The 20,438-nt window shown below is 42.1% G+C and overlaps 1 protein-coding gene across 1 annotated transcript in view; it reads right to left on the reverse strand.

The window, feature by feature from the left end:
- Positions 1 to 20,438, reverse strand: part of LOC109898910 (CUB and sushi domain-containing protein 1-like) — a 218,863-nt gene that overhangs the window by 137,808 nt on the left and 60,617 nt on the right. Inside the window, 3 exon segments of the mRNA XM_031836493.1 lie at positions 1,119 to 1,275; positions 9,515 to 9,684; positions 10,699 to 10,887. Coding sequence (XP_031692353.1) covers positions 1,119 to 1,275; positions 9,515 to 9,684; positions 10,699 to 10,887 — 516 coding nt within the window.

Here is a 20,438-nt window from a genome sequence, read left to right on the forward strand (position 1 = left end):
TTTAGTTTATTATTGTTTTAATTTGAACGTGCAAACTGGCACTAAGAACAGAGGGAACGTTTCCCTAGTCAGCGCCATTATTAGTGCAATGCCCCTTAAATATTTTGGCAATGATTTGTTTTCAAATAACGTAAAATGAGCGAGAAAAAGGCTTTTCTTGAACATTATTAATAATTTGTAAATAAAGCTAGTTTGTTATTTAGAATGATTTATTTAAGTTTTTAGAGGGAGAAAAACCAAACACCTACAGTCATCTCATGGGTCTCCCAGTCAAGGCCAGCACGGGCAATTGAACATCTGTAGTAACACAGCTTGCACTGCTATGCAGTACAGACAGTGTCTTAGACACATTGCGCCACTGAGACACTGTACAAAGTGACCGGTCGGGAGTGGCCTACAGTTTTACAGTAAGAGCAAAATAATCATAACAAAGTAAAATAATAAAAACCTTTGTGTAAAAACAGGCTATGTTTACTTGTCAGACTGCACAATAGCCTAATAAACAAATGCAGGTGGCTTATATCTTCAAAATGCTTTAAATGCTTTATTATCCAAATGTAAAAGCATATACAGTACAGTACTGTATTTCTTCATCAGCATTTTTATGCTTTCGTTAATAAAATAATGATAAAAACACTCTTTCAAAATGCCGATGTTGATCTAGTTATGGATCCATAATGAATTACTATGGGAATAAATAACACTGAATTACAGAAATATTGGAACAAAGTTGTCTAATGAATACAATCAAATTGTTGCTCACTGGAACTTTAGTAAGTAATACTGAAGTCGTGCACACTTTTCAGTTTCTATTTAGGTTTATGTCGCCCACTCATTGTCAGTTAGAGACACAGTTGGACCCAAAAGCTTCATCAGTGCTCTAACTCCCCCTTGAGCTGGTCTGAAGCAATGAGGTAGTGACGCAGAGTATCGTACTAAACCACAAATTACCTTTAAGGTAAGCTCGCAACTTTTAAAGGAGGAACTACTGTAAGCTTACAATTGGAAATTGGGTTAGTCTTGAGGGGGCCTGTTTCTCAGTAAAGCCTATTTGGACACGAATCAGGGAATATCTATAGAGGCTGTCTCACATATGTTCTAGGACATAGTCTACCTACTGCTGTACGTCAGTCTGAACCCCTTATTGGTTTCAGTGCCGTTGCTGTTGAACTCAATCCAGAGGTGATTTGAGGTACTGTTGATGACGGCATTGTACATGTCTGTTTTGGAGAAATTGCCAAGAAGACGATATGAAGTATCCTTTCCGTCATACACCTGTTGATGAAATAACAACACTATAAGGCACAGGTTTCTCAAAATACTATTAATATTCAAGGGAATATAATAATAATGATAACAATATAAATAATAACGATAACGATTTACTTTAACTATATATACATAACGCATTGATTACACACCTCCGTAAGCATTTATTGAATGTGTTACAACAGGTCCTAATCTTATTATTAAAGGTTCATTTATTGAAAAATATTTATTGTATATCAATAGCGCATTCATGTCATGCTATGCAAGAGCTCATATGTAGGTATCTTAATAGATGCATCATTGCAATTAGAGCTTAGTATCATTATTATGGCTGTTTCTCAAAAGCATGCTTCTGCCAAGCCACATTTAGAAAATAATGCTGATATAAATAAAGTAGGGCAAAAAAGTATTTAGTCAGCCATCAATTGTGCAAGTTCTCCCACTTAAAAAAAATGAGAGAGGCCTGTAATTTTCATCATAGGTACACTTCAACTATGACAGACAAAATGAGAAAAAAAATCCAGAAAATCACATTGTAGGATTTTTTATGAATTTATTTGCAAATTATGGTGGAAAATAAGTATTTGGTCAATAAAAGTTTATCTCAATATACTTTGTTATATTCCCTTTGTTGGCAATGACAGAGGTCAATCGTTTTCATAAGGTTTTCACACACTGTTGCTGGTAATTTGGCCCATTCCTCCATGCAGATCTCCTCTAGAGCAGTGATGTTTTGGGCTGTTGCTGGGCAACACGGACATTCAACTCCCTCCAAAGATTTTCTATGGGGTTAAGATCTGGAGACTGGCTAGGCCACGTTTCATCTTCAATGTCCTTGCTGATGGAAGAAGGTTTTCACTCAAAATCTCACGATACATGGCCCCATTCATTCTTTCCTTTACACGGATCAGTCGTCCTGGTCCCTTTGCAGAAAAACAGCCCAAAAGCATGATGTTTCCACCCCCATGCTTCACAGTAGGTATGGTGTTCTTTGGATGCAACTCAGCATTCTTTGTCCTCCAAACACGACGAGTTGAGTTTTTACCAAAAAGTTATATTTTGGTTTAATCTGACCATATGACATTCTACCAATCTTCTTCTGGATCATCCAAATGCTCTCTAGCAAACTTCAGATGAGCCTGGACATGTACTGGCTTAAGCAGGGGGACACGTCTGGCACTGCAGGATTTGAGTCCCTGGCGGCGTAGTGTGTTACTGATGGTAGGCTTTGTTACTTTGGTCCCAGCTCTCTGCAGATCATTCACTAGGTCCCCCCGTGTGGTTCTGGGATTTTTGCTCAACGTTCTTGTGATCATTTTGACCCCACGGGGTGAGATCTTGCGTGGAGCCCCAGATCGAGGGAGATTATCAGTGGTCTTATATGTCTTCCATTTCCTAATAATTGCTCCCACAGTTGATTTCTTCAAACCAAGCTGCTTACCTATTGCAGATTCAGTCTTCCCAGCCTGGTGCAGGTCTACAATTTTGTTTCTGGTGTCCTTTGACAGCTCTTTGGTCTTGGCCATAGTGGAGTTTGGAGTGTGACTGTTTGAGGTTGTGGACAGTTGTCTTTTATTCTGATAACAAGTTCAAACAGGTGCCATTAATACAGGTAACGAGTGGAGGACAGAGGAGCCTCTTAAAGAAGAAGTTACAGGTCTGTGAGAGCCAGAAATCTTGCTTGTTTGTAGGTGACCAAATACTTATTTTCCACCATAATTTGCAAATAAATTCATTAAAAATCCTACAATGTGATTTTCTGGATTTTTTCCCCTCATTCTGTCTGTCATAGTTGAAGTGTACCTATGATGAAAATTACAGGCCTCTCTCATCTTTTTAAGTGGGAGAACTTGTACAATTGGTGGCTGACTAAATACTTTTTGCCCCACTGTATATATATATATATATATATATTTACGGTATACATATATATATATAGCCTGTACTAGCCCCATTTCCCCCACCAGCCGGGGGAGGCCCGTGACTTATCTTTTTCTTCTTCTTCTTCTTCTTCTTCTTCTCACTGAGGTCAATAGTGTATGGGGTCCCCACAGGGTTGACTCCTCAGGGTAACTTATGGCTCAAATTGTGTAGTTGAGGGTCATAACTCTTTCGTAACTCATTAACTGCCCTCCTCCACATCACAATTAAGTTGGTCACACTGGTCTATAACTCACACATGAAGGGTCTATTAATGAATTCAATGCAGTCAAAGTAAAGTCAAATCTATTTTCCCATGCATAAAGCAGTTATAGCTAAAATAATTTAATTTGAATCTTTGTTAAATCTACTCAAGAAAATTCTAACTGAAAAATGCCAACAGCATGATTCGTCGGCGATGTCCTCAGCAATTGTTTTCTGTCCTACGTCTGGAAAATGTAAATAAAATGTTAATATTTCCTTTAACATTTGCGTTGTGTCCGTATTCTTTTTGATAAATGAGACATTTGTATAAATGCTTTAGAAATGCTTTATGAATGGGAAAACAGAAATGACAGTATGTTGACTGCATAGACTTCATACATAGATCTTTTATTATGGCGTTATAGATATGACAAACTGCTAAGTTAATTACCATGAAGTGCTTAGCTATAAATGCTTTATGAATGGGAAAATAGATTTGACTTTACTTTGACTGCATATAATTCATACATATAACCTTCATGTGTGCGTTATAGCCCAGTATGACCATCTTAGGCCTAACTGTGTTGTGGAAGAGGGCTGTTAATTAATTATGAAAGCGTTATCATATAACCTCAACTACATGATTTGATATGTAAGATTTACCCAGAGGATTCAACCCTGTGGAGATCTTCAAGCACCATTGACCTCAGAGAGAAGAAGAAGAACATAACTCACAGGCCTATACTGGCTGGTGGGGGAAATGGGGCTAGTACAGGCTATATATCAGCATATCTTTCTAAACGTCATTTGGCCTTTTGGCATATTCCCTACCACTGGTATGAAAGAAGCACACTTTTGTGAACAGCCATAATTATGACACTACTCTGCCATTGTAATGATACATCTGTTAAGATACCTAAATATGAGATCTAAATCTTGCAGAATGTAAAGTACATGGATGTACTTTAGATATGTCATGGATATATCTCATTAACCTTTAATAATGCAGGTGGGACCTGTTATAACAAGTTCATGAAATGCTAATAGATGTGTAATAAATGCACTATGGCTGTGTAGTCAAAGTAAATCGTTACCATAATAACATACAGTACCAGTCAAAGGTTCGGACACACATACTCATTCAAGGGTTTATCTTTATATTTACTATTTACCACATTGTAGAATAATAGTGAAGACATCAAACTATGAAATAACACATATGGAATCATTTATTAACCAAAAAAGTGTTAAACAAAAATATATTTATTATTTGAGATTCTTCAAAGTAGCCACCCTTTGCCTTGATGACAGCTTTGCTTAGTCTTGGCATTCTCTCAACCAGCTTCATGCGGTAGTCACCTGGAATGCATTTCAATTAACAGGTGTGCCTTGTTAAATGTTAATTTGTGGAATTTCTTTCCCTGTTAATGCGTTTGAGCCAATTAGTTGTGTTGTGACAAGGTAGGGGTGGTATACAAAAGATAGCCCTATTTGGTAAAAGACCAAGTCCATATTATGGCAAGAACAGGTCAAATCAGCAAAGATAAATGACAGTCCATCATTACTTTAAGAAATGAATGTCAGTCAATACGGAAACTTTCAAGAACTTGAAAATGTCTTCAAGTGCAGTTACAAAAACCATCAAACACTAGGCTCTCATGAGGACCGCCACAAGAAAGCAAGACCCAGAGTTCTCTCTGCTGCAGAGGACAAGTTCATTAGAGTTACCAACCTCAGATTGCAGCCCAAATAAATGTTTCACAGAGTTCAAGTAACAGACACATCTCAACATCAACTGTTCAGAAGAGACTGCGTGAATCAGGCCTTCATGGTCGAATTGCTGCCAAGACACCAAACACTAAAGGACACCAATAAGAAGAAGAGACTTGCTTGAGACAAGAAAATCGAGCAATGGACATTAGACTGGTGGAAATATGTCCTTCTGTAGAGTAGGTGAACGGATGGTCTCCGCATGTGTGGTTCCCACCGTGAAGCATGGAGGAAGAGGTGTGATGTTGTGGGGGTGCTTTTATGGTGACACTGTCTGTGATTTATTTAGAATTCAAGGCACACTTAACCAGCATGGCTACCACAGCATTCTGCAGCGATACGCCATCCCATCTGGTTTGCGTTTAGAGGGACAATTATTTGTTTTTCAACAGGACAATGACACAAAACACACCTACAGGCTGTATAAGGGCTATTTGACCAAGAAGGAGAGTGAGTTGGACCGCAGAGTGAAGGAAAAGCAGCCAAGTGCTCAGCATATGTGGGAACTCCTTCAAGACTGTTGGAAAAGCATTCCTCATGAAGGTGGTTGAGAGAATGCCAAGAGTGTGCAAAGCTGTCATCAAGGTAAAGGGTGCCTACTTTGAAGAATCTAAAATATATTTGGATTTGTTTAACACTTTTTTGGTTACTACATGATACCATGTGTGTTATTTCATAGTTTTATGTCTTCACTTCTATTCTACAATGTAGAAAATTGTAAAAGTAAATAAAAACTCTGACTGGTAAAGTTAATATTTATCAGACACTTTAATCAAATGCCACTGACAGTCATTCATATTTAAATGTTTTACATATGGGTGGTCCTGGGAATTGAACCCACAATCAAAGCATCGCAAGATCCATAATTTACCAACTGGGGTACAGAGGACCACAGTAACGCGCTATTTAATAGCATACAGTAAACAGAGTGTGAATTACACCATGTGATTCAGGGGGGGTCTCAATTTTCTTTTAAAAGTAAATTATTTACCTTTTAATCTGGCATGAACACAACCAGTCATGATATTTTCATCTGATTTTCAAACAAATCACTTAAGAAATTACCTGTGCATGTTCACCCACTCAATCATTCCAAACTGCATGTATTGTATACTCACGCAATTTGATGAATGGAAATAGACATTTGTTACAAAACACCAAACAGTGTGCCTATTGACATTCAGTGATTGCCATTGCTTAGGCTTACATTCATTGATGTGTCTTGCTGCCAAATTTACCTTTTTTGTAGCCTAAAAAGTTGGGACACCTGAAATGGGTCTGAAACTGTCCCTGGAAAAATGGGACGGTCAACCTAACATATAAGTTCAATTTACTCGACAAGGCTACAATGTGTATTACCATGAACGTCAAATAGGCCTACCAGTAGCCAGTGATGTAATGGTAAAAATAAGGTAAGTAAATTCTGAAATCCTGTCTCTTTCTAAAAAAAAAGTAACACTCCCTATACTTTCAATGCATTTTTCTGAAAATCTGAGTAAATGGTGTTAACCCTCCACTAGGCCTACACCACTGTCGGTTGCCTACCCTCTTTTAGCTGAGACAATTTAACACACATGAATACACCCAGAAGAGGTAGCCTACATTCAATATAATACATGAGTAGAATCCAAACATGTTTTGATACTGTAAATCGCTAAATGTATTTTCTTACATTAATGGCATTAATTACAGTGTTATTTGTCATTATTAAGCATTTAACAAATGAATTAGAAAATGTAACTTAAACCTTGTATGAATCATGGATCTTGGAGAATGCCCTGTAACTATGCCTACATAATATTTCGCCATGAAATGTTTCGCCATGAAAACAACTCCCATGGGCACACAAATCCAAAATAATGTAGGCCTACGCCATTGCAAAATTGAATGCTTCTAACCGAACGTTAACGACAGTAGACTTATAAGTCACATTATAGGCCTACTGTCATTATCGTATAGCCAGCCTGCTTGTTGGATGGATTGGATGCGCATTGGTGTCTAGCTTTAGGCTAGTTGTCTAGTGATATTGTCGACCATCATCAGCTGATCCAGGAAAGAAAATAAATAGATAGAAAATGATAAAGCTAATTAAATGCTCCATTACTTCTAGCCACGGAGAACACCCGTACCTGTGCGCATCTGAAAAACAAAGCAATGAGCGCTCTAAACAGCTGACTGACAAAAGCAAACAATGACAAATCAACTGATAAATCTAATACATTGGAATAAAGGCAATTCTTTTTATCAAGGACGCATGGCAAACAAATGGCGAAAATGAGGAAGTACAAAGGAAAATCTATGTGTAAAGGAGCTCCGCTGAGGCTGAAATTCAACACTACTAAATGGACAGCACCAACACATAGAAATAAATGGTTTAAACCATGACAAAGAGGTGGGGGTGTTTGTTTAATTTAGAAGCTTTTATCTTCATATTTACCACTGTAAAACATATTTAAGACTACATTTTAATTAAAGAAATAGGAGAATGGTTCAGAGACCCCTCCCAAACTTTTTGTTGCATTTAGGGCAGCTAATGTCTCATTCAGGGGAGCTAAGCCCACCTGGCTCCCCTGTAATTCACACCTTGACTGTACAGTATGCAGGCTCTTGCAGTAGAATTACATTATTCGCAGAGTGGCAGTGCGAGTACTTTGAGTGAGCAGTTAGCATTCAATCAATCAAGAAAACAATAAAGATACATATTCTACATACATACTACATACATACTATGAATGCATACAAAGACATACATGAATGCAAAGGAAAAATATTTAAAGTGTGGGCCTTCCAAAGGATAGTGATCAAGACAAAGGGAAAATCATGTTCATGCGGGGAAACCAGAAGGGTGCCATTTTCAAATAACATACTGTATATATTGAGACTACACAGAAAAGTGTACTGTTTAATAAAAAAATAGCAGAGGTCATCATAAATCAATGTCAGTTTTCCAATTTTCTAACGCAGTTAACATTGTTTCAACCCTGAGCAGAGTAGTAGACTGGGTTACATAATTCAAGACCAAAATGAGGAGAAAATATCTTTCCTGTGGTTGACTAAGCATTTCCAATGCAGAAGAAAGTTTCAAGACCAATCAATTTACAACATAAAAGACAATTAATTTGAAAGAACAAAATGTAAGAACTAAAACATTAGATGAATGCAACATTATTGGGAATCCTTCCTTCAGTCTCGGCAAAATCATTATAATACAAGAAACCCAATGGCAAACAATGCAGGAGGTGGGAGAATCCTTGAACCCTTTTTCTCCCCAATTTCAGGGTATCCAATTGATAGATACAGTCTTGTCTCATCACTACAACTCCCGTACGGAGTTGGGAGAGGCAAAGGTTGAGAGCCGTGCATCCACCGTAACACAACCCAAACAAGCCACATTGCTTCTGGACACAATGCCCACTTATCCTGGAAGCCACACCAATATGTCAAAGGAAACACCGTGCACCTGGTGACTGTGTCAGCGTGCACTGTGCCAGCCTGTCACAGGAGTTGCTAGTGCAAGATGGGACAAGGATATCCATGCCGGCCAAACCCTCCCCTAACCCGGATGACGCTGGGCTAATTGTGCGCTGCCCCATTGGTCTCCCAGTCGCAGCCAGCTGCGACAGAGCCTGGACTTGAACCCAGACTCTCTAGTGGCACAGCTAGCACTGCAATGCCATTGTGCCACTCATAATCTTGACTTTTTACAGCAATAAGCAGTGCCACCTCTGTACATTAGATAGCACTATAATGGGAAATAGTCGATATAAGATATCCAATAAAACTTTAAATGTATTCTTTCAACCAAGAAACTTTGCCATTAGGATAAACAATCCTTCCTGAATCCCCTTCCACTTCCTCAATTATTGGCTATTAGATGCACAGAATGTATGATGAAAGATTAACAAAAACATTTCATTGTACAAGCCATATGCACAGGCATTTCAGATTTCTCATATGATGTTACACTCAAAGAGAACACTTATCCTCTCTTGTTTTCAATAACATATCTGTATAATTAGTGGTCTTCAGGGATTGTTAAAAACGTATTTCCCTCATGGTGCTCTCTATGCCTCAAGCTCTGGTACCATGTAATTTTAATGAAGGCATTAATAGTTCATGATCTTACTGAGTCACTAGCTCTGGTCTCCTACAAGTTACTTTCGGTCATATTCCAACTGAATTCAAAGAGATGATGGTGCAGTGAAAAAGTCCCACATTGAGCCCTTTATTAACCATTTACACACCTTGCAGTAAGAGGATTATGCGTGGGGCAGTATTTATGTGTAACATCAACCGAGTAAATATCCAGTGTAGTGTATGAGTGATGTGCAGTGTCTGTGTGAGACCTCACCTTCAGGTAATCCCCCTCATGGAGCTGGAAGTGAGTGGCTGTGACACGGATGCCCTTCCCTGTCTCCGTCTCAATGCGGTAAATGCACTCATGGTTATTGTCATAATTGGATGGGTAATTGGGTGATAGCAGAACCCCCTCACTCCCAACGGTAGTGGCTCCACATTCAGCTAGGCAGAGACAGAGCGAGAAAGAGCAGGAAAGAGAGAGACAGAGCAGGAGAGAGAGAATGAGCCAAAGAGAGACAGAGGAATGGCGATAATTTGATATTAAGACATTTCATGGCAATCTGGGTTTGAAGCAAGAAAAATATCTTGATTAACTTTAGAGAACTGTCAAATCTCCCTACACACTAGAAGCTGCTCATTCCACAGAATGAGAGAGAGAGCGAGAAGACCTATGAGAAAATATACAGTATATCTGGCGGTCATGAAACTGAAGAGGGGCATTAAAGGAGCAGTTTAACCCAGAGTGAAGAGTTCACCACAAATATTCAGCAGGTTGAACCCAGAATACTTCAGCAGCTGCTGCTCTGTTACCCACTGATGGGCCAATCAGGTGTTGCCCCTGTTGGAATATTACCCATTGGCATATTGATGAATCGCCACAACAGAAACTTGAGAGGAATATGAATTAATGAACGGCTCTCTGCATTAAGTGTGTGTTGGTCACAAAGGCTCAGGGCTGTGCTGGAATTGGATGTCCTTGTAGTTAATATTCTGATGTTGTTCCTCAGGTATAGAAGCAGATGTTGCCTGTAGAACTTGAGCTGTGTGAGCTTGAGCCCGAGTTAAGTTATCGTGGGGTGATTGCCTAATTTTCTCTACTGAACTTTTGATGGGAAAGCACAAGGTTCTTTTGTAGGGGATGACAAAAGACAGCCAGATCATCTGTTAGCACAATAAATATGATATGTGTTTAACTGTGTCCAAACTCTGCCCTGGTTTCATGCTCTGCCCATAAAATAGTATGTAATTGATAATAGGAACAAGTTATATTCTTGAGATTTTTTCTGCAATTGAGGTAAATCAATCAATCCATTAGAAACTAGCTCATTCACTTGCATTACACTGTATGTTCAGTATAGCTCATTCTCCTGTCATGGGTAAAGTACAGTACAAGTTTTTTCAAAGTACAAGTATTCCCAGTTTGTCCAAACAAAATGAAAGCATGTGTCCACCTACCCACACACCTTGGCAGGGCTCCACTCCAGACCCTCCGGCCTCCCCCCAGGCAGGTGATCTTGTGGTCCCCCTCCAATCGATAACCCGGGAAGCAGGAAAAAATGAGTGAGTCCCCCACGCCAAACTGGAAACCAACTCGCCGGCTGTAGGCTGGCACTCCTGGATCTTCACAAGGCTCTAGGCTGTACTCTGTGGAATACACCAACATGTTTATTAACCCTCAAACTACCAACACACAGTATTTTACATACGTGGACATTTTGGCCCCAGAAACTATTGGAAAAAGCAACAATCATCGCAAAATATCAACTTAATTCTTATTCAAATATTTTTAGACATGTAAATAATGTTATCTGAAATATACATTTACCATAACAGACTGATGTTTTAGCAAAATTACAGTTATTTTGCATATCCTATAAAACTAAAATACTATAGGTTTAGTACAATGCACTAAAATGCAGATTTGCCATCATTTGATTGTAGAATCATTTCATTTTTAAAATGTAGAATTAAATTTGAAGTCATCTAAAATGTAATCTTCATAATCCCCAAAAGTAATTATTTACTGCATCATGAGAAGACCATAAGCAATAACTAGTAATGTTGCATACTCTAAGGTTAAAATCTCACCTTTTTGGTAAAAATAGTTATAAATTGCTGAGGTGTAGTCACATTTAAAGACACAAGCTCACATAGTACAAATATGAAAATATGAAATATTCTATATGATGTATTTGGTATTCAACAAAACTGTATGAATAAGGCTTGAAATTACATAAAAATTCAAATGACTAAATATAGTACAATAACATAAAACATATTTAACCTTCCTTATAACTGTAAAGTATATATTTGTATGTTTAGTGTTAGAGAAAATGTGCATAATTTCTAAAGTTCTCTCTTGATCAAAACCGTTGAACATCACACAGAGCTCTAGCTTGGCTTCCTGAACTCATCAGGAACTCGCCTTTCATCTCATATTAATCTTGCCCATCTATGACTAACATAAATAGTTATTTGTTTAAAATCTATTCATGGATATAAATCAGTATCTGAATGTGCTATAGTGATGAAACCACTCAACTGCTGCACTACGATGTAAGGATGTACAGTACGTAGGCTCGTTATTGTTATGTACATTTCTTGTGTTACTTTTTGATTGATTTGATTATTTAACTTTAGTTTATTTAGTACATATTTTATTAACTCTATTTCTTGTAAGTAAGCATTTCACAGTAAGGTACACCTGCTGTATTGTGACAAATGTGACAAATGTGACAAATACAATTTGATTTGATTGTAGGAATGTGCTTTGTCAATGGCTGTGAAGTAGGGAGAGAGCCAGGAGTTGATGGACAGCCTGAAGAGCGAATAAAATGGTCGAAGGGAAATCCCAGCTTCAATTGGTTTCAGATTTCACATTCGGTTGGAACTGGTACCAGAACCATGCAGGCAGTGGTGTAGTGGAGGCTGTACGCAGGTATACCCACTTATTTTAAATGATTTCTTCACATTTTAGGCGCAGCAATATACACACACGGCAGTAGGCCTACGCGTGAATGTTAAGTGTCCATGGTTGTTTATTTAAAAACAAACTGAACACTCAATGAATACAAAAACAATAAACGTGAACAAAACTGAGATAGTACCGTGTGGCGAACAAACACAGACACGGAAACAATCACCCACAAAACAACAGTGAAACCCAGGCTACCTAAGTATGATTCTCAATCAGAGACAACTAATGACACCTGCCTCTGACTGAGAACCATACTAGGCCGAACACAGAAAATCAACCTAGAAACACAAACATAGAATGCCTACCCAACTCACGTCCTGACCAACTAAAACAAACAAATAACACAAGAACTAGGGTGAGAACGAGACAACCGTTCACTGGCAGATGGAAAGGCTTTCCCAAAAATCCTCTCTATTAATAATGTTAACTAGCTACAAAGTACACAGTAAGCATTAAACAATTGATATTTATAAAAGTATCGCGTGGTAGTGCATGTTTGAAGTCACTAACTTCATACTCCATTGGAAAACTGGATTACGTTGTGCAATGTGACGGAGGTCACAGAGAATTAAGTTTTTATAAAATACGACAGATTGCTGCACAAAAAGAAAAGTCCCTTCAAATCAAACTTTATTTGCCACATGCGCCGAATACAACAAGTGTAGACGTTATTGTGAAATGCTTACTTACAAGCCCTTAACCAAGTGTCCAGTTCAAGAAATATTTTCCAAGAAGGCTAAAATAAAAAGTAACACAAAAAGAATAACAAAAACAAGGCTATATACAGGGGGCACCGGTACCGAGTCAGTGTGCAGGGGTAAAGTCTAATTGAGGAAATCTGTACATGTAGGCGGGGGCGAAGTGACTACGCATAGGTAACAAACAAACAGTGAGTAGCAGCAGTGTACATGAGGGGGGGGGGGGTCAATGTAAATTGTCCTGTGGCGATTTTTATGAATTGTTCAACAGTCTAATGACTTGGGGGTAGAAGCTGTTGAGGAGCCTTTTGGTCCTACACTTGGCGCTCCGGTACCGCTTGCCATGTCGTAGCAGAGAACAGTCTATAACTTGGGTGACTGGAGTCTCTGACAATTGTCTGGGCTTTCCTCTGACACTGCCTAGTATATAGGTCCTGGATGTGCTATAGTGAAGAATATAGGTCCTGGATTGCAGGAAGCTTGGCCCCATTGATGTACTGGGCTGTTCAGACTACCCTCTGCAGTGCATTACGGTCAGATGCCGAGCGATTGCCATACCAGGCGGTGATGCAACTGGTCAGGATGCTCTCGATGGTGCAGCTGTAGAACCTTTTGGGGATCTGGGGACCCAAGCCAAATCTTTTCAGTCTCCTGAGGGGGAAAAGGTTTTGTCGTGCCTTCTTCATGACTGTCTTGGTATGTTTGGACGATGATAGTTTGTTCGTGATGTGGACACCAAGGAACTCTCGACCCGCTCCACTACAGCCCCGTCCATGTTAACGGGGGCCTGTTCGGCCCGCCTTTTCCTGTAGTTCATGATCAGCTCCTTTGTCTTGCTCACATTGAGGGAGAGGTTGTTGTCCTGGAACCACACTGCCAGTTCTCTGACCTCCTCCCTATATGCCGTTTCATCGTTGTCGGTGATCAGGCCTATCACTGATGTGTCATCAGCAAACTTAATGATTGTGTTGGAGTTGTGTTTGGCCACGCAGTCGTGGGTGAACAGGGAATACAGGATGGAACTAAGGACACAACCTGAGGGGCCCCAGTGTTAAGGATCAGCGTGGCAGACATGTTATTGCATACTCTTACCACCTGGGGGCGACCCATCAGGAAGTCCAGGATCCAGTTACAGAGGGAGATGTTTAGTCCAGAGTCCTGAGCTTAGTGATGAGCTTCGTAGCCACTGTGGTGTTGAACGCTGAGCTGTAGTCAATGAATAGCATTCTCACATAGGTGTTCCTTTTGTCCAGGTGTAAAAGGGCAGTGTGAAGTGCGATTGAGATTGCGTCATCTGTGGATCTGTTGGGGCGGTACGCGAATTGGAGTGGGTCTAGGGTGTCAGGGATGATGCTGTTGGTGTGAGCCATGACCACCCTTTCAAAGCACTTCATGGCTACTGATGTGAATGCCATGGAGAGGTAATCATTTAGACAGGTTACCTTCGCTTCCTTGGACACGGGGACTATAGTGGTCTGCTTGAAACATGTAGGTATTACAGACTCGGTCAGGGAGAGGTTGAAAATGTCAGTAAAGACACTTGACAGTTGGTCCTCGCATGCTTTGAGTACACGTCCTGGTAATCCGTCTGGACCAGCGGCTTTGTGAATATCGATCTGTTTGAAGGTTTTGTTTACATCGGCTATCGAGAGTGTTATCACACAGTCATCCAGAACAGCTGGTGCTCTCGTGCATGCTTCGGTGTTGCTTGCCTCGAAGCGAGCATAAAAGGTATTTAGCTCATCTGGTAGGCTTGCGTTACTGGGCACCTCATGTCTAGGTTTCCCTTTGTAGTCCGGAATAGTTTTCAAACCCTGCCACATCCGACGAGTGTCAGAGCATGTATTTACACTTTTCTTGTTTGATGGTTCGTCTGAGGGCATAGCGGGATTTCTTATAAGCGTCCAGGTTAGTCTCTCGCTCCTTGAAAGCGGCAGCTTTAGCCTTTAGCTCGATGCGGATGTTGCCTGTAATCCATGGCTTCTGGTTGGGACATGAACAGTCACTGTGGGGACAACGTCATCGATGCACTTGATGAAGCCAATATGACTGAGGTGATGTATTCCTCAATGCCATTGGATGAATCCCGAAAGATATTCCAGTCTCTGTAGCATCCGCATCATCTGACCCCTTCCATATTGAGCGAGTCACTGGTACTTCCTGCTTTAGTTTTTGCTTGTAAGCAGGAATCTGGAAGATAGAATTATGGTCAGATTTTGTCACGCCCTGATCTGTTTCACCTGTCCTTGTGATTGTCTCCACCCACTCAAGGTGTCACTGATTTTTTTCTCTGTGCCAGTTCGTCTTGTATGTTTTTTCAAGTCAACCAGCATTTTCCCCGTTCTCCTGCTTTTTGCTATTCTCCTTTTTCTAATCGTCCTGGTTTTGACCCTTGCCTGTTTCTGGACTCTGTACCCGTGTCACGATAATTTTCCATTTCAATAATGATAATTAAACAATCATTCAATCTTTGTCCAATTTCCCGAGGTTTGTAAGACCCTAGGTTTAATAATAATTAGACAAATACTCAGCTTAATGCAAAAGGCTCGTATAGTTTATTCATGAGAGCTCTAAAGACAAAAATGAAGACTCAGTCTTTTTATAATATACACACACATTCCTATCTTTAGGTCACTCCCTTCTCAAATGACAAGTACTTTTCCACTAACCACATTGTAGACAAAGAACCATCAATCTTGTCTCATTCTTCAAGGCTTTCACTTCCCCTCCCCCGTTGGGGCCCTCTTGGTTTGAAAACCTCTGATGGTTTTCTATTATCTGTTTTACAACTTCACTCTGCTTACATCCCTACTAAAGACTATAATTCTAACATAGCTACACACTTCTTCATATTATCTTCTTATGAGTCTCAAACATTTCACACCATTATACAATATTAGTGTGGAACACTTTATCCATTATCTCAAACCATACAAATTAATCTAACAACCCGCCTGCCTGAATTGACCACGAACCTGTCTGCCACTCTGTACCTCCTGGACTCTGATCTGGTGCTTCTACACCTGCATTGCTTGCTGTTTGGGGTTTTAGGCTGGGTTTCTGTACAGCACTTTGAGATATCAGCTGATGTACGAAGGGCTATATAAATACATTTGATTTGATTTGATTTGGTTTGGACCTTTTGCCTGTCCACGACCATTCTTTTGCATACTCCTTTTGGATTAATAAACATTGTAAGACTCCAACCATCTGCCTCCTGTGTCTGCATCTGGGTCTCACCTTGTGTCATGATAATACGAACTGGCCATGACAGACCCAGCAGACTTGGAAAAGCTCTGCCAAGATGTCTCCCTGCAGGAAGCCACCATTAGGAGACATGAGGAGTTGTTACAGGCCCTTTGGAAGGGCTCAGTTCCTTGACGGAACACCACGACCATGGGTTAAAGGCTATTATGAAGCAAATCAGGGAGTTAGCTCAGAGGCTGCCTGCCACCCAGTAATTTTTCCCTCTCTGTGGTGAGTTTGTATAGCCTATTCCGGCTCCCCAAGAACCCCGCTTACCACCTCCGGAGTGATATTCAGGGAATCCTGGTGCCTGCCGGGGTTTTCTTTCTCAGTGCTCGCTTATTTTTGAGCCATCTTTGTTAACTTCGACCGATCGAAGATAGCATATATCATTACGCTTATGTCAGGAAGGACGCTCTCCTTGGCTACGGCAGTTTGGGAGCAATGATCTGGAGGTCATCTGGAGGAATTTATGGCAACAGTGAGAAAGGTATTTGAGTCTCCGGTATCTGGGAGAAAGGTGGCCAGTGAACTGCTTGACTTATGCCAGAACTCCCGTAGTGTGGCAGACTGCACGGATTACCTGAGGATGTAAAGGATGAGCTAGCTGCTCGGGAATTGACGGGTGACCTCGACTCCCTTATCGCCCTAACCTTCAAAATCAATGGACTCTTAAGGGAACGTAGAAGTGAGAGGAGGTCTGGTCTCGTGCACACTCGTGCACCCACTATGGCTCGTTCGCCTTCGAGGGATCTGGAAGTTTTTCAGAAGGCAGCTTTTCCCGAGAGGATTCGAAGCCACCCGAGCCCTCTCATGAATCTACGATGGGTGAGTTGGATACTCCTGGGCCTATGCAGTTGAGAAGAGCAAGGTTATCATTTGGGGAATGCTTACGGAGCATAAACAGTAACTATTGTCTGTACTGTGGAGGGTCAGGAGATTTAATAGCTACCTGCCCTATTAGGAAACCCTTGTCTCTAATGGGTACCAGCACTATGGTGAGTCAGACTGGGAGTTCCCTAATTCCCATCACCCGCACACCCTTTTTTGTGCTTGTGCTGTGGGTAGACCAATCTAAGTTTCTCAGAGTGCTCATTGACTCTGGGGCTGATGAACGTTTTATAGATGCCAAAATTGCTTCAGAACTTGGTATTCCCACTCAGCCTCTCTCTGTTCCCATGGATGCTAGGGCACTGGACGGCCGCTCTATATGTCACTCATAGTACTGTGCCCGTTCAATTACGGGTTTCTGGTAACCACAGTGAGACTATACAGTTCCTCCTCATTGCATCTCCCCATGTTCCTGTCGTTTTGGGATGTTCCTGGCTACAAAAGCACAATCCGGTGATTGACTGGACCACAAGCTCCATCCTGGGTTGGAGCCCATTTTGCCATTCCCACTGCCTTCAAGCAGCACAGCCTTCCCCAAGTCGCCTTCCTCAGGATGTTAGCAAGACTGTGGATGTCTCAGCTATTCCCACTGAATACCATGATCTCCTGGAAGTGTTCAGTAAGGCACGTGCTACTTCCTTTCCCCCGCACCATCCTTATGACTGTGCCATTGATCTTCTCCCAGGCACTACACCACCTCTGGGTCGGTTGTATTCTCTGTCCGGCCAGAGACCAAATCTATTGAGGAGTACATAGAGGAGTCTCTGGCCACCATGTTTTCCAAGTTGGACCTTCGGAATGCCTACCACATGGTTTGGATACGTGAGGGGGATGAGTGGAAGACAGCCTTCAACACCGCCATTGGACATAATGAGTTGTGAAAGCTGAGAAGTGTGAGTTCCACCACTCTACTATCACCTTTCTGGGATATGTATTGTAATATTCAGATGGATCCTGAAAAGGTGAAAGCAGTGGTGGATTGGCCTCAACCAACGTCCAGGGTGCAGCTGCAACGGTTTCTTGGTTTTGCTAACTTCTACTGCCGTTTCATCCGGTATTACACCACCCTGGCGGCCCCCCTCTCGGCACTCACCTCTCCCAAGGTACCATTCAAATGGTCTCCAGCTGTCGACAAAGCCTTTGTGGACCTGAAGAATCGGTTCACAACAGCTCCCATCCAGACCCCTCACGTCAATTTGTGGTGGAAGTTGATGCTTCGGATGTTGGAGTGGGGGCCATCTTGTCCCAGTGATCAGCCCAGGACCAGAAGCTTCATCCCTGTGCCTTCCTGTCCCATCGTCTCAGTCCTGCAGGGAGGAATTACGATGTAGGCAATCGAGAATTCCTGGCGGTTAAGATGGCGTTGGAAGAGTGGAGGCACTGGCCGGAAGGAGCAGAGCAGCCATTCTTGATCTGGAACGGACATAAAAACTTGGAATATCTCCGTACAGCCAAGCGCCTCAACTCCATGCAGGCCCGACGGGCCCCTATTTACCAGATTCAACTTCACCATTTCAGCCTCCAGTATTTATGCTGCAGTAGTTTATGTGTCGGGGGGCTGGGGTCAGTTTGTTATATCTGGAGTACTTCTCCTGTCCTACTCGGTGTCCTGTGTGAATCTAAGTGTGCGTTCTCTAATTCTCTCCTTCTCTCTTTCTTTCTCTCTCTCGGAGGACCTGAGCCCTAGGACCATGCCCCAGGACTACCTGACATGATGACTCCTTGCTGTCCCCAGTCCACCTGGCCATGCTGCTGTTCCAGTTTCAACTGACCTGAGCCCTAGGACCATGCCCCAGGACTACCTGACATGATGACTCCTTGCTGTCCCAAGTCCACCTGGCCATGCTGCTGATCCAGTTTCAACTTCCACCTGACTGTGCTGCTGCTCCAGTTTCAACTGTTCTGCCTTATTATTATTATTCGACCATGCTGGTGATTTATGAACATTTGAACAGCTTGGCCATGTTCTGTTATAATCTCCACCCGGCACAGCCAGAAGAGGACTGGCCACCCCACATAGCCTGGTTCCTCTCTAGGTTTCTTCCTAGGTATTGGCCTTTCTAGGGAGTTTTTCCTAGCCACCGTGCTTCTACACCTGCATTGCTTGCTGTTTGGGGTTTTAGGCTGGGTTTCTGTACAGCACTGAGATATCAGCTGATGTACGAAGGGCTATATAAATACATTTGATTTGATTTGATTTGATTACCAACTAGGGTCAAAAATTATGAAGCCTGACGGTCACTCACGCATATACAGTTCCTCTATTACAGCCTCGACCTCCGAAATCATTCTCCCTACCTCATGCCTTAATGCCACTGTAGATTGGGGTCCCAGCCGGGACCTGAAAGGGGTCAAGCTAACCGGCTGTTTGTCACTAGCCCGGTCCGGTCCCGGGTCCTGGAATGGACTCATTCCACCAGGCTGACCTGTGATCTAGGGTCCCGTCGTACACTAACATTCCTCTAATAACGTTTCTGGTGGCCCACAATGGTTCCTGACGTCTCTGCCTTCGTCGCCGCATGCACAGTGTGTTCTCAGAACAAGACTCCACGGCAAGCTCCTTCTGTTCTCCTTCAGCCACTACCGGTCCTTCATCGTCCTTCCTCGTCTCATATATCTCTGGACTTTATCACTGGGATCCCTCCATCTGATGGCAACGTTGTCATTCTGACGGTAGTTTATCGGTTCTCCAAGGCCGCCCATTTCATCTCTCTCCCCAAACTACCTTCTGCCAAGGAGACAGCCCAGCTTATGGTGCAGCATGTCTTCCGGATCCATGGACTCCCGGTAGACATGGTCTCTGATCGGGGTCCTCAGTTCACATCTCAGTTCTGGAAGGCATTCTGCACCCTTATTGGGTCGTTGGCCAGCCTGTCATCTGGATTCCATCCCAAAAACCAATGGTCAGTCGGAACGAGCCAACCGAGATCTGAAAACCACCTTGAGATGCATCGTCTCAACCCCCCTACCTGGAGCCGTCAACTGGTCTGAGTGGAGTATGCCCGTAACACCCTTCACTGTTCTGCCATGGGACGCTCCCATTTCGAGTGCTCCATGGGGTATCAGCCTCAACTCTTCCCGGAACACGTGCAGGAGGTCAGCGTGCCCTCGGCCCAAATGTTTTTCTGCCTCTGCCAACTCCAGGTATCGTCGAAAAGCGGACCATTGCCGGACTCCAGCTCCCCGCTACCGCATTGGGAAGAGGGTATGGCTTTCCACTCGGGACCTGCCCCTGCGGGTAGAGTCCCGCAAACTGTCTCTCCAGTTCATTGGTCCTTTTCCCATCTCCAGAGTCCTGAGTGCCACTGCTGTCCGTCTTGTGTTACTCCGTACCCTCCGTATCCACCCTACTTTCCATGTGTCCAGAATTAAGCCTGTGTGTC

This window comes from Oncorhynchus kisutch, linkage group LG11 (assembly GCF_002021735.2).
Source record: "Oncorhynchus kisutch isolate 150728-3 linkage group LG11, Okis_V2, whole genome shotgun sequence".
Classification (NCBI taxonomy): domain Eukaryota; kingdom Metazoa; phylum Chordata; class Actinopteri; order Salmoniformes; family Salmonidae; genus Oncorhynchus; species Oncorhynchus kisutch.